This window comes from Eleutherodactylus coqui, chromosome 1, assembly GCF_035609145.1.
Source record: "Eleutherodactylus coqui strain aEleCoq1 chromosome 1, aEleCoq1.hap1, whole genome shotgun sequence".
In the NCBI taxonomy this organism is placed as follows: Eukaryota; Metazoa; Chordata; class Amphibia; order Anura; family Eleutherodactylidae; genus Eleutherodactylus; species Eleutherodactylus coqui.
This window is the reverse complement of record NC_089837.1, coordinates 468,452,945-468,480,526: the sequence shown is the minus strand read 5'-3', so window position 1 is coordinate 468,480,526 and position 27,582 is coordinate 468,452,945. Positions and strand designations below refer to the sequence as shown.

The 27,582-nt window shown below is 42.9% G+C and overlaps 1 protein-coding gene across 2 annotated transcripts; it reads right to left on the bottom strand.

Annotated features, from left to right (window-relative positions):
* Positions 1-1,955: 1,955 nt before the first annotated feature.
* Positions 1,956-27,582, bottom strand: LOC136585097 (chymotrypsin-like elastase family member 1). Of its 2 annotated transcripts, XM_066584365.1 has the most exons (8): positions 27,535-27,582; positions 22,827-22,918; positions 21,456-21,556; positions 13,229-13,354; positions 9,796-9,932; positions 7,855-8,000; positions 3,435-3,584; positions 1,956-2,065 (listed from the first exon to the last, which is right to left on the bottom strand). In XM_066584365.1, the coding sequence occupies exons 1-8, from the start codon at positions 27,572-27,574 to the stop codon at positions 2,057-2,059; spliced, it is 801 nt and encodes a 266-aa protein (XP_066440462.1). In that variant the 5' UTR covers positions 27,575-27,582; the 3' UTR covers positions 1,956-2,056. The 2 variants fall into 2 exon arrangements, with proteins under 2 accessions (XP_066440462.1, XP_066440461.1); XM_066584364.1 differs by lacking the exon at positions 1,956-2,065 and having other exon boundaries at positions 3,420-3,584.

The following is a 27,582-nucleotide window of genomic DNA, read 5'->3' as shown; positions in this document are numbered from 1 at the left end:
TAAAATTTAAAGGATTTTTTCCTACAGCTGTAATCCCTTACGGACGTCCCCTTTTTTTTTCATTTTCGTTTTTTCCTCCTCCTTTTTAAAAAATTGTAACTTTTATTTATTCATGAACGTCGATGTCTGAGGGCTTGATTTTTGCGGGAGGAGTTGTATTTTTCAATGGTACTATATTATGTACCATATAATATACTGAAAAACCTTTAAAAAAATTCTTAGGGGAGTGAAATGAAGAAAAAAAAATTCCGCAATCAGTGGGTGCGTTTTGTTTCTACAGTGTACACACTGCAACAAAAATGACCTGATAACTTGATTCTATGGGTCAGTACGAATACTACGATACCAAATTTATATAGTTTTCTTTTTTGCTGTACTATTTTTTTTTTTTTTTCAAAAATATAAAATTTTTAAAAATTATTTTCTGCCACCATTTTCTGACAGCCATAACTTTTTTATTTTTCCATCGACATAGTTGTGCAACATCTCATTTTTTTGCAGGACATCCTGTAGTTTTCGTTGGTACCATTTTGGAGTACCCAAGACTTTTGGATTGCTTTTTATTCAAGTTTTCTTGTAGACAGGGTGACCGAAAAAGCTAATTTTTTACGTTCTTTTTTGTGACTACGTTCACTGTATGGGGTGAATAATGTGTTACTTTAATAGATCGGACTTTTATGCACACAACAATACCAAATATGTATTTTTGTTTTATTATTTCGATTCTTCTATTATAAATATGGCAAAAGGTTGTTTTTTTATTTTTATCACTTTTTTAAATAATTAGTAAAACTTTATTAATCTTATTTTTACTTTTTTTTTTTTTAGTCCTCAAAGTTAACAAGAACTTGTAATGATCACCGCGTGATCTCTCTTCATGCATACCCTTCTGCTGCAGGACATAACCTTATGTCCTGTGTCGTTAAGGGGTTAACATCGTTAGCAGTGGGGGGACAAGGTGTGTGTAAATTAAAAAAACACACATACTCACCTCCCGCTGCACGCTGCTTCCCCACCGCCAGTGCTCTGGTCCACTGTTTATGTTGGCAGGAATGGTCACGTGCGCTTACCCACATGACCGCTGAAGCCTATATAGGCCGGACAGAGACGTCATCAGTGATGTCACCAGTAAACAGGCCTCTGGGCTTCTATATTAGGTTTACGGGACATCACCAGGCCTTCTGTCCAGGTGATGTCACCTGTCAGATTCTACAGTGCAGGACTACTGAAACGGCAGTCCGGCACTGCAGTGAGTATACTTCTTTCATATAGTTTGGGGCATGGGGTGCCCAAAACTGTATAAAAGGAATTACTCGGAAAACCCCTTCGAGTATTGTGTCACTGTGGGCAGTTTAATATGTTTGAAATTGATGACAGTTTCCCTTTAACCCAATCCACTGTCTGACGTCTTCCAACATTCTGATTGAAGCCTATACAGCTCCGATGTCGGAAGACGTCCAGTAGGGTATTCTTACTGTATATTGCCAGCTGCTCAGTTGTGTGGGGCCTCTTCGGCATGTCACATACTGCAGTACTGGCTCTAAGCCAGTAGATGGCGCCATTGTATAATGGCAGAAAGAGAGAGCCCCCCTAGGAAACCCCAGATCCAAAATTGGATTGCAAAGAGTTGAAATAAACCACTCAAGGCAACAAGGAACATGACAAGAAAACTAACACTAACGTTGTGTCCGCTGAAGTGGCTGTTCATTCCTGTGTGCCAAGAAAAGCTACCCCTCTGGACATAAAGTGAGATGACTCCGTTTACTGTATGCTGTATGTCCTTTACAGGACCTCAAAGAAGCTTTTGCCTTGCTCTGCTTTCAGCAGCTCTCTCTGCCGTCTATTGGTTTGCTCTTCATTTATTATGTTAGTGGCGTTATTACAGTCACAAGTTCTGTTTTGAGGTTACAATTGTAGAACCAACTGACACTAAAGGCTCTGTGAGAAATAAGTTTTCTAAAAGAATTTTATTGAAAGATAATTCCATGATGTCCCGCTGTGAATCTGATTTAATGTGGTGAACCCTTTACTTTCCAAATGTCTGAGGTTGAGCCATTTAGATGTTCTGAAAGAAAAAAGAAACGCGCAAATGTAAAAATAAATCCAAGCAGGGTCAGATCTACATGTCCCCATATTGTAGAGTCCCTCAGTATCACTCTCCAAAAATATCCTCACATCAATTGGCCCCACATCTAATTGCCACCAGACTATTTGCTTGAAGTAATTAAATACACTATCCTACCAAAAGTAATTGGACAGCTGAACAAGAATCAAAGGTAGTATTTATCTACATCTGTTAATACTTAGTGGGGCTCCTTTGGCCCTAATGATATCGGACACACTCCATGGCATGACAATGATTATCCTTCAGTCCAGGCCGACTTTCGGTCACTTTATGGCTGATCATTTTCCATGCTTTTCTGTCCTTGACCTCTTCTTTCAGTTCTTCCATGTACATGTTTGTATCAACCTTAATTGCGTCCAGCCAGCGTGTTCTTTGTCGTCCTCTTCTTTGTGACCACTAACTGTGCTAAGCATCAGTGTTGGCTCGCATATGTCCAAAGTATGAGAGCCACTGTTTGCTATATGCTCCGTGGCATACTTTCTACTAATATCTGATGCACTTCAGCTGGTATTTCCCTTCATTCATCCTGCAAACGTCTGGCGAGATCTGTCAAAGAGGGACACTGTTCATATTTCCTGTCCCGACATTCCAGTTCATCCCAAAGATGCTCAGGCGTCCGGTCGGGACTTTGATGGCAAGTACAATCATGGAACATCCACATCCTTAAACCAAAGTAAAGCAGCATTGAATTTGTGACAAGACGGGTTGTCTTGTTGGAAGTATTACTGACCATTTCCATAGTATTACCACATTGTCAGCAGCACATTATTGTCTAGAATGTCAGGGCACAGCTCCGTGTTCATTGTTCTTGCCACTACAACCAACAGACGAAGACCATGCCACGTAAAACCTCACAGACCATAACAGAATGTCCGCTGTACTTACCTGTTGGCACAATGCACTCAGACAGAACTGGTAACATTGCACAGAATGTTCTTCCATTGCTCAGCAGTCCAATGACTATGCTCCTTGCACCATTGTAGACTAGCAGATACATTGTATAACCTCTATATCCAATACTATGCAGTTCCCGTCACAGACTATAATTGACATCTCCAAGGGTCTGCAGCTTGTATAGCATGCTAATAAGACATGATCCATTCTACTGATCAGGGTGTCAAAATACTTTTGGTAGCATAGTGCAAGATGGCCTTCTTGGAAATTGGGAAATTTGCGTACATTTTTGTACACTACTGCAGAATACAAAACTGGGTAATAAATGTGATTTGTGATAAAATAAGAAAGTTGTTAAACTGCTAGTCTTCTATTCCTGTGAAAAATTGCTAGATGTTATTTAGTGTGAACTTACACTCGTGATCCAGGGGATGTAAGCAGACACCCTGGTGAATACAGTAGGCTTTAGCTTAGCATTGCATCCCTGGGAAGACACAAAGCTGGCAATACCGTGAACTTGGTAGACACCATTGACTGCACAGTTCAGAGGTCCCCCAGAATCTCCCTAAACAGAAAAGATGGATATACACATATAAACTATTTTTTTTACAGATATCCTAAAATATGTGAATTTGTTTTTCACAATAAATTATATTTACCATGAGGGCTCAGTCACACGGGCGTTTATTGCCGCGATTTGCGCATGCGTCCGGCGATTTTTTTAAAACCATTGCTTTGCAATGGTATCGGACACATGAGCGCTTTTTATGCGCTCGTCCGATAAATTAGAGAACAGAAATCGCAGATCGCACCTATCTGCGATCTGCGATTCCTGTTCTCTTCTCTATATGCGCTCAATGGGGCCGGCGGCAGCAGCGCCGACCCCATTGAGAACATATAGAAGACAAATCATTCTCCTCTGCCACAGCTGTTCCAGCTGTGGCAGAGAAGAACGATGTTTGCCCATTGAATTCAATGGAGCGGCAATACAGCCGCTCCATTGAAAGCAATGGGCTGCCGGCGTGCGCGGGGTTAATTGTCGGGAAGGGGTTAAATATATAACCCCTTTCCTGCAATGCATCCTGAAAAGTGAAAAAATAAAAAAAAAGGATGTATTCACCTGCTCCCGGCAGCCTGAGATCCCCGCGGCGGTCCTGCAGTGGGTGTGAAGGGGGTGTGACTCAGGCTTGCCCCTGATTGGCTCAGCCTGAGCCAATCAGAGGCTGATCTCAGTCACACCCATTCATGAATTCATGAATGGGTGTGACTGAGACTTGCTTCTGATTGGCTCAGCGCTGAGCCAATCAGGGGCAAGCCTGAGTCACACCCCCTTCACACCCACTGCAGGCCGGCCACCGGGATCTCCAGCTGGCGGGAGCAGGTAAGTACATACATTTTTTTTATTTTTTCACTTTTCAGGATGCATTGCAGGAAAGGGGTTATATATTTAACCCCTTCCCGACAATTCATCCCACACTCGCCCGCAGCGCTTGCATTCAATGGAACCGCTGTATTGCCGTCTCCATTGAATGCAATGCGCTGGACAGCTCCGGCCCGTTTCTAATGAAACGCGGCTAGGAGCAGATTTTCGGCCGATTTTTGGGCCGATTTTTCGGCGCCGGTCACGCGATTTGCGCATGCGCATCCGTCATGCGATGCGCAAATCGCGTGAAAAAACGCCCGTGTGACTAAGGCCTGAATAAGTGTAGAGTAGGCCAGTAAGCACAGGAACAATTATTGCTGGGACGACCTGTCGGGCATCTGTGCCCGACAGGTTGTGCCATATAAAGGGGCCTTAAGTCTCAATAGAAGATCTGTCAGTGTGCTGGACTGAGGGAGTCCTTATCTCTTCTTTCCTTTCTCTCAGCCACTTTATGATGACTATAAAGCTTTCTTGTGATCATAAATTAGGTGACATGAAGGTGCAGGCCAAGAGAGAGCAGAGGGAAACCAAGCTGTCCGTTCTGCTTTACTGGCTGATCTTCTATTGACACTAAGGCCTTAGTCAGACGGGCGTTTTTAGCCGCGATTTGCGCATTCGCATGCGTCCGGCGATTTTTTAAAACCATTGCTTTGCAATGGTATCGGACACATGAGCGCTTTTTATGCGCTCGTCCGATAAATTATAGAACAAAAAATCGCAGATCGCACCTATCTGCGATCCCTGTTCTCTTCTGTATATGCGCTCAATGGGGCCGGCGGCAGCAGCGCCGACCCCATTGAGAACATACAGAAGACAAATCATTCTTCTCTGCCACAGCTGGAACAGCTGTGGCAGAGAAGAACGATGTTTGCCCATTGAATTCAATGGAGCGGCAATACAGCCGCTCCATTGAAAGCAATGGGCTGCCGGCGTGCGCGGGGTGAATTGTCGGGAAGGGGTTAAATATATAAATTGTATACTCACCTTTTCCGCTGCAGCCGGAGTCCAGCCGCGGCTGCTGTCAGTTCTCCTGAACTGCTTCTTGGCACTATTCAGCCGGCGGGGCTTTAAAATCCCCGCCTGCTGAATGATCTGCCTCTGATTGGTCACAGCCCTGACCAATCAGAGGCTGAAAACACTCACACACCCATTCATGAATTCATGAATGGGTGAGTGACTGCTGCCTCTCAGCGCTGAGCCAATCAGGGGCAGGTCTGACTCACATCCATTCATGAATGGGTGTGAGTGAGGCAGGCCTCTGATTGGCTCAGCGCTGAGCCAATCAGGGGGCAGGTCTGACTCACACCCCCTTCACACCCACTGCAGGACGGCAGCGGAGCTCCGGCTGCCGGGAGAAGGTGAGTATACAATTTTTTTTTATTTTAACACATTTTAGGATGAATTGCAGGGAAGGGCTTATATATTTAAGCCCTTACCGACAATTCATCCCGGGCTCGCCCGCAGCGCATTGCTTTAAATGGAGACGGCTCTATTGCAGTCTCCATTGAATGCAATGCGCTGCACAGCTCCGGCCCGTTTCTAATGAAACGCGGCTAGGAGCAGATTTGCGGGCGACTTGCGCGCATCGGTCACACGATTTGCGGATGCGCATCCGTCATGCGATCCGCAAATCGCGCGAAAAAACGCCCGTCTGACTAAGGCCTTAGACTGCAGTTTCTAAATATAGTGATATAGAAAAGCTGCAGAGAACAAAACAGCACCAAATTATTAATTAAACCTTATACCAAAAATGATTGGCAGACCAAAATACATGCATTTAAGTGAAAAAAATTGCTCCCCAAAGGTGTACATAGCCTTTAAAGCTCATGTGTCACAACTGAAAACTTGTAATAGGGTCCTCCTCCACCTACAACAAACCATTTATATTACTAGTATCTCCAAATTACATTACTAGTATCTTTTAAAAGTGGCCAAGCAGTCTTTGAACCGCTTAAGTGCCAGGGTGCGACTGCTTCTTTGCACCGCCTAGAGCTATGACCATATGCTCGTTCAAGGCCTTAGTCACACGGGCATTTTTTCACGCGATTTGCGGATCGCATGACGGATGCGCATCCGCAAATCGCATGACCGGTGCGCGCAAGTCGCCCGCAAATCGCCCGAAAATCTGCTCCTAGCCGCGTTTCATTAGAAACGGGCCGGAGCTGTCCAGCGCATTGCATTCAATGGAGACGGCAATAGAGCCGGCTCCATTTAAAGCAATGCGCTGCGGGCGAGCCCAGGATGAATTGTCGGGAAGGGCTTAAATATATAAGCCCTTCCCTGCAATTTATCCTAAAATGTGTAAAAATAAAAAATATATATATATATACTTACCTTCTCCCGGCAGCCGGAGCTCCGCGCGGCCGTCCTGCAGTGGGTGTGAAGGGCGTGTGAGTCAGACCTGCCCCCTGATTGGCTCAGCGCTGAGCCAATCAGAGGCATGTCTCACTCACACCCATTCATGAATTCATGAATGGATGTGAGTCAGACCTGCCCCTGATTGGCTCAGCGCTGAGAGGCAGCAGTCACTCACCCATTTATGAATTCATGAATGGGTGTGTGAGTGAAACCTGCCTCTGATTGGTCAGGGCTGTGACCAATCAGAGGCAGATCATTCAGCAGGCGGGGATTTTAAAGCCCCGCCGGCTGATAGTGCCGAGAAGCAGTTCAGGAGAACTGACAGCGGCCGCGGCTGGACTCCGGCTGCAGCGGAAAGGTGAGTATAGCTGTGGCAGAGAAGAATGATTTGTCTTCTATATGTTCTCAATGGGGTCGGCGCTGCTGCCGCCGGCCCCATTGAGCGCATATAGAGAAGAGAACAGGAATCTGTTCTATAATTTATCGGACGAGCGCATAAAAAGCGCTCATGTGTCCGATACCATTGCAAAGCAATGGTTTTATAAAATCGCCGGACGCATGCGCATGCGCAAATCGTGACTAAAAAAAAGCCCGTCTGACTAAGGCCTCATAGTGATAAACGGATTCGCCCATTATGTAGAAAATACACCTATTAAATTATGGGTGAAGATCAGTAAATAATTGGAAACACTATGGTATATAAAGCAGTTGAAGAACAAAAAATTGTATCTAATGCCATACTATGTAAGTTATTTACCCAACACCTAGAATGAAGGGGAAGCATCACATAGCCAGTCCCTCTACCCTAATAAGCCACAGCTCTTTGATTACCAGATTTATGAGCTGTGCTGCTCGGCATTGAGTTCAAAGAACTTTCCTTGCATATGTACCTGGAGCCACCTAGAAAGTGTGCAGAAACACTTTAAGCTATATTTCTGCTCCACAATTTTCCTAATAAACAGATTAGATCATATTTTTAATTTTTTTTCAATCCCTGTATGGATTAAATCTGAGAAAACAACAAAGAGAAAGTATAACAAAAGCCCAAGCTTACATTGCATCCGGCCTGGAGTCCGTTACCGCCGGCACACACCATGGCAGACGTCACACCGCTGCCCCAGTAGGAGCTAGTAGAGCAGGTGGAGTAATCTACAACGGGCAGAGGGGCCTGCTGGAGGATGGATGGCAGAGAGCCACCAGCTAGGAAAATAAAGCAAATGTTATTCAATTAAATTACTTCTATAATTGGCTAAAATGACCCCGCCTCAGCTGCAAGGATGTGATCTCAAGTTATATTGCTTTCCCAGACAAACACACACTAGCTTAGCGGGAACAGTGTTGCCATAAAGTACAAGAGTCCTATCTTCAAACTCAATCAGAGCTACAGTATATCTACATGTAGTTCACATGTCCTCATGCATGGATGTGTGCTGGAAATGGGAAAACTAGACTGACCTACTGAAAAATGGGACCAAACTGAGTTTTTTTTAAGTATGATTTATTGGGCTGCGTGTGAAATGCTGCAGGGCAGCAAGTAGACTAAATGCTATTAAAATACAGTATTATTAATATTCTACTGGTTATTCATTTTGTTTGCCTGCACTACCTACCACGTTCCTCAATCCTATGAAGGACTGTTTAGAGCTAAATAGATAGTGAATTATGACATGTCTCCTTTTTTAGTAGATCGTTGTATTCTTCATAGCATAACAATTTGAGAATGCCTTTTCTTATAACATTGTGTTGTGCTGTTTCTCTATTATTCTTCCTATACATTTATGAATAAATTGACACCTATGTTACCATTTGGGGGTGTTTCCCAACACAGTTTGACATTGTCCAATCAGTGCTTACAGTATCAGACTGTGTAGGGACACACCCATTTGATAAAGGGAATGGTGACACCCAGTTGTCAATTTATTGATAAGATTCTAGGATGAGAGAAACAGCACAAAAAGTTATATAATGTTGAATAGGTGCTCTGAAGAGGGCATTGTTTTCATCCTACCTACATATATATAAAGGTGAAAATTTGTTTGTATATATGTGTTTGTTCTTCATAGGCTCCTACATGCCTTGATGGATCTCAACCACACTTGGTACACATACTCTTCATGATCCGATTTTAAATACTGGACGGGGGGGAGGAGTTCATCTGTTTGTTGCTCATAGCAACCAATCACAGCACAGCTTTTATTTTAATACAGCAACGTAAGGAAGGATGATTGGTTGCATTCGATGTACAACAAACATTTTTTTTTTAAGAGTTTCAAAAAAAATCAGGCCCGTTATATGAGCTATGCTAAAATAGGAAACTCTCTAATTCAATGTGGTGAATAATTTAGACATTTGATGGAACCAGAATGCTTACAAAGAAAACCCACTGGACAAGTTCACCCAAAAGCAAAGAAGATACAATTACTGTGAGTGAGAGACAAGTGAACAACATGACCAATTACTTAACAATGAGTGGAAAAGAGCCAGGACATCAAGGGCCGCAGAGAGGTATAGTCCCGAAATCAAAAGGAGAAAGTTCAAGCCAGTTCAAGAAGAACAAAAAGTTACTGAATAGATTTTTTAAAAAATATATATATATTATAGACTGTAAAGTGTTAAAAAAAATAAATGATTTTTAAAAATGGTGGATGTTTTTCTTTACCTCTCTAAATTGAACAAAGACAATGATGAGCATTTCTAAGTAAGAACTAGCATTGGAAAATATATAGATAGATCTATAACGGGGCAATTCTGGGTATATAAACTAGTGGAAATAATATTAGCTTCTTCATGTTATTAGCACCAGGAGTATCAGGAATTGTAATCAATTGCAACGTTCATATTGAAAATCTGCCTGCATTGTAATTGGTTATTCGCAAACTACTAAGTAACTTCAGTTCTGGAGCAGAAGGAACCTGAACCAATTCAGGTGACTTGAAAATACTACATTTTGAGTCATCCCCTCTTATATGTACTATGGTACTCAATGAGAACTTACTGATGATTCTTCCCCATCCGGTAATTGTACAATCATAGTTGTTGGCCAGGACAGCGTTCTCAGCTGGGAGTGAAGCCAGTTGTACATATTTGTCCAAGGTGGCACTTTTAGCCAGGAAAAGGATTGCAATATCATAACTGAAAGGAAAAACATGATAGTAAGTATTAACGCTCCAATCAATAATCTTATCTTCTGTGCAATCCTTACAAATCTTTGACTATATAAAGTCACATGAAGACATATACATACTTGTTAAACTCTTGTGATGCCCTCACTAAACGATCGAATGAGCAATCATTTGTCCTCTAGTAGAGTTTGAATCACCCTGTATAAAGGCCCGGTAATCTAGCACTGATCTCGTTGATAGGCACTTGTCTACCGGAGCAAACTGTTCCACATAAATAGACCCTTACTGATCACTGCTTTCATTCCTTCTTTGATACATTTTGTACAAATCTATATTAATATTAACAATAAGCCTAATGGGATTGGTCCACAAACAACATCTATCACCTTCTACAGGACAGATAATAAATGTATGATCAATGGAGGTCCCAGTGCTGGAATCCTCAACACTCACAAGAACACAGCTTCCAGGTTTGTTGCTTGAATGGAGTAGTGATCATGCATGTGGTCTATTTCTCCATTCATTCCCTATGGGACTAATGTCAATAGCCGAATACAATGCTTGGTTATCTCCACCAGCCTCAGACAGTGAATGGAATGGTAATTCACATGCATCACTGTTGCTTCATTCAACACAGGGATGTCAGGACCCTGTCTTTGTCATTGGTGGAGGTCCCAGTGGCCTAAACCCCATTGCTTTTTGTTAGAAGGGACTCCAGCATTAAATGGGATTTTACCAACATAGTATGGTAATTTGCTAGAATCTGCCATCACTTTAATTAAATTAATGTAAATTTGGCCTGCAGTGCCGAGCCTGGCCACTGCAGTGAGAACAGCGCTATCTGCTTGCTGCAGAAATCAGTTCAATGCATGAGTGCTCTATCCTGTAGAACAGCTGATCAGTGGGGGTCCTGGGCGACAGTGCTCCGCCTATCTAATATTGATGACCTATGCTGAAAATAGGCCATCAATAGTTTACAACTAGACAACCCCTTTAACTTAGAATTCTCAAGTTCTCAGTTTCATAAAGTAGGTAAACAGCAAGACTGTTTCATGAGATTTAGTGTGTATCAAGACAAAAGCAGAAGAATGGTAGAGTAGGAGCACCATCAGTCAGATTGAGGTCATAGGCCTAATGCACACGGCCGTACTTGCACTGCGGGATCCGGAGCTCCGGATCCTGCAGCATTTCCATGCCCACGAGCGGAAATCAACTGCGATATTCCGCTCGCAGAGTGGAAATCATGGCATGTCCTATTTCAGTGCGAGTTTTGCACAGGCTCTGCACTGCACATGCGCGGCTGTGCGCCAACCGGCACATCCACAGCGCAGAGTGTAGACGTTGGACAGGTAAACTGGAGATCCCTGCAGAGACACAGGGTCACATCCCGCTGCGAGGATCTCGCAGTCGGAATCCGACTCGGCCGTCTGCACTCGGCCCTATTATGAGAAATAATATAATAATCATGGAAATATTTTATCTGGTGGATTCACTAGTTTTTCTGCACATATTCTACTGGTACATTTATGATAAACTAGCTGATATACCCGGCTTCGCCCGAGTTAATTTGGTACTGGTGTTTATCTGGTGTTCACACAGAAAATCTTATGAAGTTGTGGTTACTTTAGAGATACCGAGGAAAAAAATATGTTCACCATTTTACATAGTTCTTTGTGTTACCCAGGAAACACCACGGGGAGGTAACCATGCGACGTTTCCTTTATATAAAATGACATTAGGAAGTGAGAGAATTAGATTACGTACATACAATTTGGACGCTAATTCTTTGGCGCTTACAATTGAATAATCGAGTTGGGACCCATTAACTTTTCCTGTTTATGACATAATCAATGCTCGTGCCAAATTTTAAGTTTCTATGACACCGGGAAGTAAGAGAATTAGATTACGTACATAAAATTTGGACGCTAATTCTTTTGCGCTTAAAATTAAATAATTGAGTTGGGACCCATTAACTTTTCCTATTTATGACATAATCAATGCCCGTGCCAAATTTCAAATTGCTATGACATCGGGAAATGAGAGAATTAGATTCCGTATGTAAAATTTGGACGCTAAATCTTTTGAGCTTAGAATCGAATAATCAAAAAAGGACCCATTAACTTTTCCTATTTATGACATTGTAATGGAAATTATTTGATTGTAAGGTATTATAATAATTATATGAATTTAAAAATACGCACTGAGACACCCCATTGAAATATACCAGGAAAAGTTACTTCATAAACTAGGGACATATGTCTAGATGAGATAAGAATATCAAGAGGCTTCCACATGTTAGCTGAAGGGGCCCTAGGAATATCAAGATACTAAGGGAGGGGTTGACGCCTCACACTAGGAATAAAAGAATAATGTTCATAAACTAGAAATATGTGGATGTGTGTATATATGGATATACATGTATGTATATATATATGTGCATATGTATGTGTATGTATATATGAAGGTGCACATGTATGTATGTGTGCCTATATGTATGTAAATGTGGGTATATAAGTAATATTTATTATTACGCCACAGAGTCATATGAAAAGGACTACACAAAATGGCCGACCACATGCTTAGCTAAAGTACAAGGTATACATATGTATTGATAAGATAAGAATTTCGAGCCACAGGGGCCCCTCGGCACTCTGTGAACATGTTACTCAATACTGACTTGGGAGTTTCTGGGTGGGATGAGAAACTAGCCAATAAACGGACATAGTTAATGCGACCCACCTATGTTGGGGGCTATAAATAAAGATGCCCGACATCGATTTGTTGGGAATTCTTTGATGAATCCATAACTGTGTGGGCTCTGTCATTTAATTCCTCCGTCATATGACGTACTGAACTCTAGGTGTGGGCAGCCCTACTGCACGGGTCACCTAGACTTCAGTCGCAGGGTACACTCTGCTGTCCCTCATCAGGCTATCGCCGTAGCATGGGTCATATGACGTCATTCACAAGGTACACTCCGCTTCCCCTAGACGGCTATATTTTTTTGCCGCAACAACATAATCAATGCCTGTGCCAAATTTCTATGACATCGGGAAGTGAGAGAATTAGATTACGTACGTAAAATTTGGACGGTAATTATTTTGCGCTTAGAATTGAATAATCGAGTTGGGACTCATTAACTCTTCCTATTTATGACATAATAATCAATGCTCGTGCTAAATTTCAAGTTTCTATGACATCGGAAATTGGAGAATTAGTGGGGAGTCAGTCAGTGAGTCAGTGAGGGCTTTCGTCTTTATATATAGATATAAAATGATACTATGTAAGAATATAAGCTTCTCTTACCCAGAAGACAGCTTTTGGGGGTCCCAGTTAGTATGTATCTTGATGCTGGACACTGCAATGACCTGCTCAGTACCTTCACTTACACTGAGGTTATGGTCTCCAAGTACCACACGGAAGCTGATATCCCTGTTTAGAAACAAATTCCATAATTTACTTGTTTGCGTTTTCGATAGCAATATCATGTGTTAGGACTAGAGATGAGCGAGCATACTCGCTAAAGGCAATTGCTCGAGCGAGCATTGCCTTTAGCGAGCATCTCCCCGCTCGAGACGGAATGTTCGGGTGCCGGCGCGGGGGAGTGGTGAGTTGCGGCAGTCAGCAGGAGGGAGCGGGGGGAAAGAGAGAGGGAGAAAGAGATCTCCCCGCTCTCCCCCGCAGCTCCCTGCCCGCCGCCGGCACCCGAACCTTTTGCTTCGCTCGAGCAATTGCCTTTAGCGAGTATACTTGCTCATCTCTAGTTAGGACCCATTCACATCCCTTTTAACCCTCCAGCGTAGATACTGTGCTATTTTATCTAAGAACATTTTGGTTGGCATGCCAGAAGCTGGAGAGACATCATTATACATAATGGAGTCTATGTGGCGCAGTTCAGGTCCTTCCTATATTTTTGAGGATAGAACCAAAAAATGGAAATCAGCCTGAAGATGGCGCTGATGTGATTGCAGCCTTATGCTAACTCTGTGTAGTTGACTATGCATCAAGCAGAAGAGTAAAGCCAATACTAAAATTTTACTGGAAGAAAACAATCTATAGTAGGACGCCCCCCCCCCCCCCCCAAAAATAATAATAATAATAATAATTTTGACTTTTTTATATATAGTCAGTTTATACATTGAAAGTAATGACTTCATTGTATACTCCGGACTGAGTTGTGGCAATATTGGAAGCTGGACCAGTCGTAGATAGTTCTTTCTTTACACAAGACAAAGATTCTGTTTCCTTTCTTAGACCTGTATCTATATACATTGGTTATGCAGTGGCCTGTTTGCACCCACAATTATTCTTATAGGACCGATAACCAAATTTGCTGTAATAAAATATAGTATGTTGAATTGTCAAAAATGAAGATATATAGCATACAGAAATGTCAATTTATGGATAATGCCAGCACTATAGGCTTATTTGAACATGTTTGTACTTTCTTTTTTTTTTTTAAGATTCTCTACTTCAACGTAAAAAGTAACTTACCTTTTAGAAAACTTCTGAAATGTCATAACTTTTTATCACAAATAAGGGAGATGGAACAAAAGCTAGCGCTCCTGACCAACTTTCCATCGGTGACCGCCTGGGTGCCGAGACCTCCACCAATTGCTAAACAAAGAGGTAAGGACCTACCCCGATAACACCAAGAGGAGTGGGACCCGCTCTCAGGCAGGAGGCAGTCGGGCCCCGCTGCCACTACTGGTGACAGCTAAGAGGGGACACCGGAGGAAGAAAAGGAGATCTGCACGGCAGCCGGGAGGGAGAGGGGCTCGGAGGTGCGGAGGAGCGCAACCGCCTGGAGAGAGAAGAACACTCGAAGAGGAGCCGCCCCAGAGAAGAGCAGACAGGCCCTTGGCGACGGCAACAAGCAGAAAGCTCCCCTGCACTGCTGGGAACCTCCGATACCCCCGAGGCTCTGATTGACGGCGCTGCTGACCGCTGGAAGAGGAGGGAGAGCGTCGCCACACAGTCTCTTGCTGAGGACAGAGTCCTGAGGACGCCGAGGACCGCAGTGAGTGTCACTCCACCTCCCCTACTCACCCATACACCTCAGAGACTACACCACAAAGCTGTGGCTGTATGGGGGATATTGATGTGGTGCTGTTGATCTAGCACCGCACCAGACGACCTCCATATTACAAGACACTGCCCGCACTAGCGCCGTAGCGACGCCACCGCAGGCACTGCTGACCAGGCCTCACCAATAACAGCCACCGGTCACTAACGGCCCTAAAGGTTACAATGACGCAACATTGGAGGGACATAGAGCCCTATTTTTTAAGAGAGTCAACTCTCTGCCCCCCTAGCCTCCTCAGCAATCATCCTACCTGCAAACATAGGCGGCCATTAACCCCTACTCGTCCCAAACTGTAAATTCACCAACGCAACTTTCCAGCAGACGCATGCCCGGAGGTTCTATGCCAATGTATTGACCCCCGATCGCCTGGTGGCATGTGATACCTTCAAGCCGCAACCCACTACCTATCCAGCGACCTAATCGTCTCTACCACTACAACCAGCCTACTATGCCAAAATACGGGAAACATCCTAAACCCGCTCCACTTCACAATCTATCTCAAACAATCCCGAAAATTTTCCGCTTCCAACCAACTTCAGATATGGAGGACCAAGATTCAGATCAACCGTCCACTTCCCAAAATAAGGCTCCAACCCCACCAAACCTATCCCAAGGTAGCTCCAGCCCTTCTAGCCTCAACATTAAAGAACTATATGAGAACATCCAAAAGCTATTCAAAAAGGAGCTACAAGAAGCAATATCCGAATTTTCAAAACAAACACATGAGCTGGGCCAACGAATGGACGAAATTGAAAATAAAACTGACGAAATTATAGAAGCAATCGATCTTGACAAAAACCACATCTAAGAGAACCAAGAAAAAATTGAACAATTAAAGCTTAAGCTCGAAGATCTTGAAAACAGGTCAAGAAGAGCAAATCTACGCATTAGAGGATTACCAGAGCGTTTCATATCACTTAAATAAACCGTGTTAAACATCTTTCAAGCCCTTCTACCACAAGCAGACGCAAATCTATTCCGAATGGACCGCATACATAGAGCCCTCAGCAAACCTCGCAACCCAAACCAACCTAAAATTTCACTACTCGGAGGCTCGAGATATGATCCTAGTGGCAGCAAGAAATGTATCCCCACTCCTGGGTACAGAGCAAGGAGTGCAGATATTCACGGAGTTAGCCCCGTCTACCCTTGAGCGCAGACGACAACTGCGCCCCATCACCCTGCACTACAAACAGTACAAGTACGCTACCGCTGGGGCTTTCCATTTATGCTGTCCTTTAAAATTGAAGACCAAGAGCACATCATTCACATGCTATCTGAAGGGCAAGAAACACTCCAGGCCGCAAGTATACCAATTGACGACATCAAAACCTCAGGACAACAGCCCCCACTATCTCAACGCCCTGCAAGGCTTTGGGACAGAATACGCCAGAGGGCCCCGTCCCCTGCCCTCTCAAGGAACTTCACAGTGATGACCGGGACCATAGTAGAGCACATTGAGATTTGTATAATAAGTAATGACCATTAGATGATCACCTGAGGTGCCATATTTTTTCCTATTCTTTTTGTATTATTTCCTTACACCCCAGGTGTGCACTGACGAGACGCCTTATTATTTAGCAGCAGTAGAGTTAAATGAGATTCTGAGTTGCATCCTTAACGGCCTATTGGCCGCTACCAGTTTCCCACAAGATGCCACCACTACGGGACTACATGCTGTCCGACTGGTATATGCGATTCAGGCCGGTCCCATACAAGGACCCCCTTCGCATCCTAGTTATTTTCACGTTTAAAGTTCTTATGAAAATTTTCAGTATTGTTTTTCTGATTGTTATATTTGATACAGGGTACTTCAATCTCTCTCCAACACCACATCTCACTCTCCAAGGGAACCTTATAGCTCCCCCTTCGTGTGTAGAGTACTAAGCCATAACGTCCGGGGTCTAAATTCCCCTGAGAAACGTAGAAAGGCCTTCATCGATTACGAAAGACATAAACCTGACATCATCTGCATACAAGAGTCCCATTTCTCGACCCCCGTCTATTCCAAAATTCTTCAACCCTAGATACCAAGCACCTTACCATGCTCAATATGTCACAAAAAGGAGAGGGGTGTCCACCTTGATCCGAAACTCCCTCCCCTTCAAACTGACTACTTCTTTAAGCGACGATCAGGGTTGGTATCTGATACTGACGGGGGAACTATGCAACGACGCGTCGTTAACACCTACACACCCAACGATAATCCAATAGAATTCTTCCTAACTATCTGCAACATCCTTATCCCCCTAGAATACACCAGAATAATTTGGTGCAGAGATTTCAACTTCACCAAGGACCCCAATATTGACTCCACTTCCCCGGCCCCTCCCACAAGAGACAGGGGACTGAGGACTAGGTTCAAAGAAACATTCCAGCTATTAACATTAGCAGACACCTGGAGGGAATTCAATCAGAGCAAGAGAGGATACACCTACTTCTCTCCAGTACACAAGCACCACTACAGACTGGACTGGATCCTCACTAACTCACTGACCCCCCCCCCTACTATCTTTTTCTCACCACCTTGTAAGTGCATGGTCAGATCATGATGCAGTCCTAGCCGAGTTTCTATTGTCCCCTCAAACACGAATCCCATATACATGGAGATTAAACGAAGCCCTCCTCACTAACCCCATACTAACCACCACGCTACAACAGAAACTCGAAGATTACTTTCACCGCAACACTTCTGAAGACAGAATTAGACATCCGCTGGCTAGCTCACAAGCCTGTGATACGAGGTGTTCTGATAGCTATGGCCTCACAGAGGAAAAGGGAGAAAACCAGAGTCCAAACTACTCTAGAATACAAAATTCATAAATTAGAAATAGCCTACACTCAACACCCCTCTTTCTACCTAAGAAAAGCCATCCAGGATGCCAGACTGGAGTTAAACGCACTACTGACCCATAAAACGGAAAGAGCACTTGCCTGGACCCAGGCAACGTACTTTTAATATGTGAACAAACTGGACACACTCTTAGCGAGAAAACTCAGGGAAAAACAAACCATTAACACAATTCACAAAATTCAGTCTAGGCGAGGTCAACTCACTTCCAATCCCGATAAGAAAACCTTCCATCAATACTACCAAAAATTATATAAAGACCAGCAAACCCCATTGGAGAACCACATCACTGACTTCTTCTCACAACTTAAACTACCCCATTTGTCAGAATGCGGCCTATCGGATCTCAATGCCAACATAACCGAAGAGGATATTGATTGGGTGATCAAAAGCCTCAAACGAGGCAAAGCTCCAGGACCAGATGGATTTACGTCTTTATATTATAAAAAATTCACCCCAATATTAAAACCCCATCTAGTCGGACTTTTTAACTACATTCTCTGCCAAGGCCGTATCCATCCAGACTTTCTACAAGCCCTAATCACAGCCATCCCAAAACTAGGAAAAGACCACACTCTCCCCCTCTAATTACAGACCCATTTCCCTTCTTAATGTAGACCTAAAACTTTTCACCACCATAATAGCCAATAGGGTTAATAGACTACTCCCTTCACTAGTGCATCGGGACCAGGTGGGCTTTATTCCAGGTAGGCAAGCCCCCAATAATGTAAGAAAAATTCTTAATCTCATTTATATTGCAAACAACACCAAAACCCCCATGTCAGTATTAGCATTAGATATAGAGAAGGCCTTCGACTCCCTTTCATGGTCCTACCTCCAATTAGTCCTTAATAAAATAAGATTTACTGGTCCATTCCTATAAATAATCTCAGCTCTCCACTCTAAGCCTACGGCATATCTTAAAATTTCATCGACTCAGCCATCTCCAATACAAATCCTGAGAGGCACCCGCCAAGGATGCCCACTCTCACCTGCTCTATTCACGCTGGCAATGGAACCATTGGCAATTGCTATCCAAGAAAATCCCAATATCACTGGACTACAAGTAGGCACCACCAATAACAAGCTGAGTTTATTTGCCGACGATCTGCTCCTAACTTTAACCAAACCACTAACATCCCTACCTAACTTGCTGGAGTTGTTAAAAAAATTCAGTCTCATCTCTGGACTTAAAATCAACCAGGCAAAATCAGAAATCCTCCACTGCAATACCCCTTTACCACGCAAAAACTAATCAAAACCAATTTTCAATTTAAAACTCAACGCCATTATCTACCTTATCTGGGGATCAAGCTTACAAATACACTAGACTCTCTATACAAGTGCAACTACGAACCACTCTTCCGCCAACTAGGACTAGATCTAGAGAAATGGGATTGCCCATATCTTTCATGGATCGGTCGTATCCACAGCATCAAGATGACCCTACTCCTTAAACTGCTTTACTTGTTCAGAACCCTTCCTATTCCTGTCCCAGCACCATACCTCCGAGCGTTTAAAAAAATATATAAAAATATTCCTTTATATGGGCAAATAAATGACCCAGAATTTCTAAATCCATAATGTGTCTGCACAAGAAATACGGAGACCTTTCAGTTCAGTGCATTCTGAAATACTATAAAGCCGCCCGCCTGGCGCAGATTCCACCCATCTATGATGGTCACCAGGCCTCATTATAGGCCTCTATCGAGGAAACCCAGTTCTCCCTGTACACTTGGCCAGCCCTACTTTGGACAAAAGTTCCTCTTCCGACCGGTTTCAGAACTAATACACCCTACACCTTTTTCTACATTTTTCTATGGAGATAAGTTAGATTTAAGCTTAACCCTACACCCACCCCATCTCCACTTACCCCCCTACTGCACAACCCAGAATTCCCCCCTGACCTAGATGCGACTCAATTTACATGGTGGAAAACAAACAACTTGACATCTTTGTATGATTTCCTTATACATGACAAACTGATCTCAATGTCCACCTTCACTAATCAACATAGACCGCCTCCACAAGAATGGTGGAGAAAAATACAAGTCTTCCACCATTGGTCCTCTATTTTACCCCCTTCAACCAAGACTGAAATGACTCACATGGAGGCCATGTGCAAATTCTGCCCCACACACCCAGGCACTGTTTCCCATTTCTACAATATGCTGAACAAATCACTACAAGACTCCAAACACCTCTTCTTGTTACAGTGGGAGTCTGACTTACACTCCTCCCTGTCACTAGAACGTTGGCACCACTGCTGCGAGACCTTAGGCAAAAACAGCTGGAAAGTCTCTTTGACAGAGACGTCTATAAAAGTCCTGCATAGAGCTTATCTAGTACCAGAGAGATTGAATGCGATCTACCCAGAGACCTCTAATCTGTGTTTCCGAGGATGTAACGACGTGGACTCTCAACACCACATCTGGTGGTCATGCCCAGTGGCACAGGCTTTTTGGTAAAGGGTCTCTCACCTTATAGCTTCTGTGACTGGGACGAGCCTTAGACCTGACCCCTTTGTATTACTGCTAGGAAACGAACCGTCTGGAATGCGCAACGCCCCCTTTAAACTATTACAATACATTACAATGGCAGCATGAATTTCAATAGCACAGCAGTGGCGTAAACCAACACTCCCATTCGAACTCCTTGTAACCCGCATCAACAAAACCCTTTTAAACGAAAACCTCATAGCCATACACCAAGACAAAATCCAGCAATTTGAGTCCCTGGATAGCTTACACCAATGTACCGAACCTACCCTATTTTGTGAGATTATAGGCAGAAAATGAATAAGACACGCTTCAAAAATAATAAGATTGGCACTAGAGCAACTCCACATCCATATACTGTCCTCAATCTATAACACAACAATGAGTGGGAGATATCGGGATCAGTTCCCTCCTTTCTCAGTGATGTATGATGAAATGTTGATTTTTCCAGACATGCAATTGAAAACTTTACCCTGTCTTTTGTTCCTCTTTTCTTTCTTTTCCCTTACCTTTTCCCCTCTTTTCCAGTATTATCTAATTTTTCATAGCCTTTTTTCTTACCCCTTGTTGTATTAATACCAATGGTTCATGCCCATCTGAAAAACGGGATCTCTGTACTCCAATGTTAAGACTTGACTATATCCCCCTGCGTGGGGTCTTCGAGGCAGAGTGTTGCCAACTTAAAGTTCAAACCCAATAAAACTCTTTGAAACATAAACAAAGAGGTAAAAAGGCTCAACCGAGTGCTGTGCCTCTTGGTGTACGAACTCCTAGACGTTTGATTGAGCTCATACACCGTTTCCAGCATAGCAAAAAATAGCCAGTCAGGGATAGCACTTCCGTCCCTTCATTTTAGCAATCTGTGGGGGGCTCTCACAATCCAAACTCCGAAACATCAAACCTTCTAACATGTTACTTTGACAATCCACAGAAATAAACTAAGAAATGCAGTAACTTCCATTAGTCCAGTACATGTTATAGCCTAATCAAAAATGGATGTCGGTATAGTTGATATGGATTACTATGTTTATTAGTCTTTTTAATATTTTCATTCCCTGTATGTTGCCAAAGCATGAACATTTTTATACAATACCGCACCTGTCAACGCAGTGAGCAGCCGTCAGCACACGGTCAGCGCGGATCAGGGAGCCCCCACAGGTGTGGCGCCAGCTGCTGCCAGACCTGTATTGGAGGGATATCTGTATATAGAAACCACAGTTATTACTATACAGTTAAAAGTATGAATATTTTATCACAGGATGTTACACTGTAGGTCTACGCCAACAGATAGTTATCTGCTCTGCAGCCATGCAAGAACATAGATGCTGGAGGTGCTACATACTATCAGCACCTCGATAAGTGTCCATAAAGGGACCATGCAGAAGCAGCACAACGTGTAGCTCAAGAGTAGTCACCTTTGCTGTTTTCAAGCCCCCATAAAATATAAAAAATTCTACAGTTTTTTTATTGCCCCTCACTTTGACCTCATTGTGTGACCTTTGATGGATGATTTTGGTGTCATTAGATTTGTTACATCCTCACCACCCCCGTAAAATCATAAATTTTGATACATTGAGTGGCTGTCAGGCAAGGTCAAAGTTTCTATGTTGAGTCCAGCGGCGCTGTTGTGCTTGAGCCAACAGCGCCGCAAGGAAGAGTTAGGGCTCCTTCTCACTAGCAAAGGAGATATGAGACCGTGAATCACGGCCTGATATCACCCTCGTAATCCATGTGGAAACCCCTGGATGCGAAGCATTTTCACATGGAAACAGTCTTGCATCCCTGTAGGGCGGAAGTAATCCCCCGATGCGGCTGTCAGAGCCGCGGCAGGGTAATGCGATGTTCTCCCATTGTTTTCAATGGGGCCAGTGCAGCAGGGAATGACATCAGAAAGTAGCTGAGGCTATACGCACGGAATCCGCACTAAAATACAGCACCCTGCAATTTTTCGTGGAATCAGCAATTTCTACCTGCACATCTGAGCGGACCAGCAAAAGTCCATGCCTTTCAATGCCTGCATATTAACCCATATCGTCCGTACAGATGGTGATCATGGAATCCACAATTCAAATCTAGTCGTCTAATACGGGCCTAAGATGGCATTCCTCCACTTCTTGTTATCTGTCTTGGAGTCTGTTACTACAGACAGACTTCACTTGACAACAGGCAGTGGAGAGCAAATTGGAAGAAGGGGAGACATCTAGTGGCCACTGTTATAAGTTATCACACTGGCTATCACATACACATAGGTTGTCTATAAGTGCGCTTAAGTGCATATCTTGAGTTCTACAAAGGTAAAACCTTCATGTTAATGTGTGTAATAATAGACTTTCCTGGAAAATGATGACTCATGGGAGCTTTATTTGGCTAATTGAGCAGCTACCAGATCTATACACTGTTTTTCTTGGCTACTGTATATGCCATCTAGCTGGAGTATATTAGTGTAATTTGTTAAAAACAGCCACTAACCTGCCATGGCCAAGCATGGGCTGCAGCGTTTGTGCCTCCTACCACTCTAGCGTTTTCTTCTACATCCTCAATGTACTGCTCGAAGCAGTGTCCTATGGGGAATGAAGAACAAACACAAATAGTTGATATGTTTCCCATTAAATCACGATATGTATGGTCCTTTAATGGGAATGGTCTGCAAGGCCAGACTGATGTGTCTTGTAATGTCCCTTATAATTACTGTAAGGATTGAGGTTACAAGCTTCATTTAACCCCTTCCCTCCCCATGACGTAAGGGTACGTCATGGGAGCGGGGTACTTCCCGCAAAATGACGTACCCTTACGTCATAGGGATAGCGCGAGATCACATATGATCTCGCGCTATTCCGCAGCGAGAGACGGTTGTCAGTCACAGCCAACCTCCCACTGCAACAGCGGGGGTGCATCTGAGATGCGCCCCGCACTGTTAACCCCTTCCCTGCCGCGATCTATGTAGATCGCGGCATGGGAAGGGTTCACAGAGGGAGCGCGCTCCCCCTGGGAAGTTGCTGGGCTCTCGCGATATAATCGTAGAGAGCCCGGCCTGTTGCCATGGCAACAGGACACCAGACACTGGCGTCCTGTGTTGCCAGTGTCTAAGATCGCTGTATAAGCGATAAGCCCTGCCATGCCTTATCACAGCGATCATCGGGGCACTGTTGTAAGTCCCTCAGAAGGACTCATATTGTGTAAAAAAAAAAAAAAAAAAGATTAAAAAAATGAATAAAAAATAATGCTTTTTCTCATATTAGCATAAAAAAAGGTTAAAAAAATTTGAACCCCACATATTTGGTATTGTCGCGTCCATAACGACGTGTACAATAAGCTGCACATGCTTTTGACTGTGTACGGAAAAAAGCGGAAAAAAACGCTAAAAAACTGAGGCAAAATGCCTCCCTAAAAACACAATAAAAGCAATAAAAAAACGTATGTACCCCAAAATGGTACCAATAAAAAATACAGCTCGTCTCACAAAAAAAAGCCCTCACAGAGCTCCGTAAATTAAAAAATTAAAAAGTTACAGGACTTTGAATGCAGCGCTTTAGAAAAAAAAAAAAAGATTTCCAAAAAAAGGGTTTTTATTGCAGAAAAGTGGAAAAACCTAAAAAAAAATGTAAGGATTTTGGTATCGTTGTAACCGTACCGGCCCACAGAAAAAAATGTATTGTATCATTTATGCTGCATGGTTAACGCTATAAAAAAAATAAAAATCTATGGCAGAATTGATGCGTTTTCTCTGCCTGCTGTCATAAAAAAAAAAATAAAAGTTTTACAATAGAGTCTATGTACCCAAAAGTGGCACCGATAAAAGCTACAGTTTGCCACGCAAAAAACAAGCCCTTATTCGGCCGCATCGACAAAAAAATAAAAAAGTTATGACTTTTGATAAATGGAGAAGAAAATCCGCCAAAAATCGTTGCGTCCGTAAGCCCAAAATAGGCCATGTCATTAAGGGGTTAATGGGAATCTGTCACCTATTTTTAGCCCTATAAGCTAAGCTTATGGGCTCAAAGTAGGTGACCTGTGGAGTCCGAGGATGCAAGCTTTATATTTGCGTCCCCTATTGTTCCCCTGGTGTGATCGGCAAAAGTCGGCACTCAATGCATTGATCGGCGCTGCCAAGTAGTCCGCCCGTTCTAATCTTATAATATCCAAACTGCTTAGCAGCTCCGCTCAATGCACTGCAGCGGTGGCTTTCAGGGCTCACACCAGGCGGACGACAGGCAGGGAGAATATAAAACTTACATTACCGACTCCAGGAGTCACCTACTTTCAGCCGATCCATACAATCTGGATGCCCGCTGTTTCTGAGAGCTGACACCCACATGCAACAGCGCTCACGCTGATTGTGGCTGTTAACCCTTTAAATGCCTCTAATTCTGACAGCGCATATAAATGCCTCAGGACTGCTATTACTGATTGCCTGTCATATCGTGGTATAATGTAATACCGTGTTACCATCATAAGTTCATGCCCCCCATGAGGACTAAAAAAAAAATCGTTCAACATTTTTTTTTATTAATTATTGAAAAAAATAAAAAGGTAATAAAGTTTAATCCCTCCCTTCTTTTCCAATATTTATAATATTTATAAAACCCAAGCACATATTTGGTATCGCTGGGTCCATAAAATTCCGATCTATCAAAATAATGCATTATTTACCCTGCATGGTGAACGTCTTTGGGAGTAAAAAAAAAAGCGCCAGAATTGTACATTTTTTCAGTCACCTAGTCTCTAAGAAAAAATGTAATAAAAATCTATAAAAAAAATCATGTCTACTCCAGAATGGTTCCCATAGAAGCTACAGGATATCCCACCAAAAACAACGCCCTATGTTGATGAAAAAATAGTTATGGCTGTTGGAAAATTTTATTTTTTTCAAAAGAGTTTTTTAAAGTAGTGCAGCAAAAAAAAAATTACTGTATAAGGGTGACTACCCACTACAGTTTTTTTTCACTGCAAAATTCGCAGTGTTGTTTTCTGCAGGGGTCTATAAACTTGTAATGTTAAAATCGCGCAAAAACCCCCCCGCAATTTACCACAAGTCCATAGACCCCTGCAGAAAAAAACACTGCGAATTTTGCAGTGAAAAAAAACTGTAGTGGGTAGTCACCCTAAATTTGGTATTTTAGTAATCGTGCTGACATATAGAATAAAGTTATGGTTTTTTGCTGCAGTGTGCACACCGTTGAAACAAACCCCCCTTTCCCCAAAGATGACGGAATTGCAGGTTTTTTTTTGTTTTTCTTTCATTTCACTTCACTTAGATTTTTTTAAAGTTTTTCAGTACATTATATGGTACATTTGAAAATACAACTTGGCCTTCAGAAAACATGCCCTCAGACAGCTATGTTGATGGATAGATATGAGTAATAATTTGGGGAGGAAAAATTGAAATGCCAAAAAAAAAGTCTGTGTCCTTTAGGGCGTAAAAAGAGAGAAAAAGAAGAATTTTTAGTGCATTTGGCCAGGACAAACAGTCCAAGCTTCAAGTTTCTACAATACCAAACTTTTAGCACAGATCGACCAAAACAGGATTCTACTGTTTTGGTCTACTCAACACTACAGACAACATACCTAATCTATTACAGCTCACATACACGAGCGTGTGCTTTATGTGTAAAATACATGTATATTTGCTGCATAGCTTAAATCTCCATAGCCTATATTGGTGCATAGCAAGCACCTAAGTAGGACATGTTGTGTTTTTCACTTCCGCAGGTGTGAAAGGCCCAATAGAAATCCATCGGCTTTTAGCACTGTGTAATACGAGGGTGACATGCGCCTGTGTCTTAGACGATAACAACCAGAAGGTTTTAGAAGAATGATTTTGGTACAGTATATAACGTAAGCTGATAATTCCTGAGCCAACTTCAGCTACAGAGACATTTTGGTAATAATGATGTGTCTGTTACATACATGTTATTTCTGTCTGAAAGCTTTCATATAAAGCATTTTAAATTGTATTTTCTAGAATTGATAACACAGCATATCATACGTCTGTTAAATGTGATTGTTCTCACTATGAGAAACCAAGTAATCTTGTAGATATGATACATTTTAGTGGCTAACAAAAATACATGATGTTACTGTGAGCTTTCGAACCTCTCAGGGTTCTTCCTCAGGCACAATGTACACACATGAAAATGTACAGGCACACATGAAAAGGCACAGACATAGCGAGACTAATCTGCACTTAAAACAATACCAGACAAGATGAGCAGAGAAGTAAATACTTAAGGCCCATTTAGAGGAGACGAATGTCGGGCAAATGATGCCCAACACTCGTCCCCGCAAGTACCCGCTCACATGCTTTTGCAGAGGAGCAAGTATTGTTGCTTCACAGTAGGGCGGCTGCAGGAGATTTCTGTCCTTGCTCTCCCCCGCCCCTCTCCAATCACTTAACATAGTGGCCGCTCAGTACTGAACAGCTGCTATTTACACTTATCACTCAGGACTTTAAGCTACATAAAACTGACCGCTGATCGTTCAGGGGAAACAACAGCTGTTTAGTACTGAATGGCCGCTATGTTAAGTGAATTGAGAGGGGCGGGGGAGCGCGGGGAGAGAAATCTCCTGCAGCGGCCCCACTGTGAAGCAACGATACCCCCCCCCCCTGTGCAAAAGCACTTGCAGGAACGAGTGTCGGACATTGTTTGCCCAACATTTATCCCATCTAAATGGGCTTTAAGTCCGCTGATAAGGAATGTGGCGGTTTTATGATCTCTAAATTGGTGTTGAGGGACCATAAAACTACAAAAGTATTTACTTCTCTGCTCATCTTGTCTGGTATTGTTTTAAGTGTAAATTAGTCTCGCTATGTCGGTGCCTTTTCATGTCTGTACATTTGTATATTCATATATGCCCCATCCAGATCTGTTTCTTTATGCCTGAGAAAGGATCCTGAGAGGTTCGAAAGCTCACTGTAACATCATGTATTTTTTGTTAGCCATTAAAAGGTATCATATCTACAAGATTACTTGGTTTCTCTTACGGGGAACAATGACATTTTGCTCTACTGGGTAACACTGGACCAAACCTTTTTTCGTTATACTTCTGTTAAAAACACATACATGAAAAACAGTAGTATTTGAAAAAAATGTTAAAGGGGAACAACACAAAACCAAACCCAATGTAGAAGTCTACTGCATAATGATATACATCTGCATCTAATAATAAAGTCGCTTACCGCACAGGACGAGGGCAGCAAGCACAAGAAGCCTCAGCATTCTGAACA

Bases quoted from the DNA above. Each gene is read 5' to 3' on its own strand.
- LOC136585097 (XM_066584364.1), bottom strand. From the start codon at position 27,574: ATGCTGAGGCTTCTTGTGCTTGCTGCCCTCGTCCTGTGCG. The intron at 13,355-21,455 runs GTGCGGTATTGT...GTTTCTAAACAG, and splicing joins GCTGCTCACTGCGTTGACAG to GGATATCAGCTTCCGTGTGG. The intron at 9,933-13,228 runs GTAAGAGAAGCT...TTTTCCTTTCAG, and splicing joins CCCCAAAAGCTGTCTTCTGG to TTATGATATTGCAATCCTTT.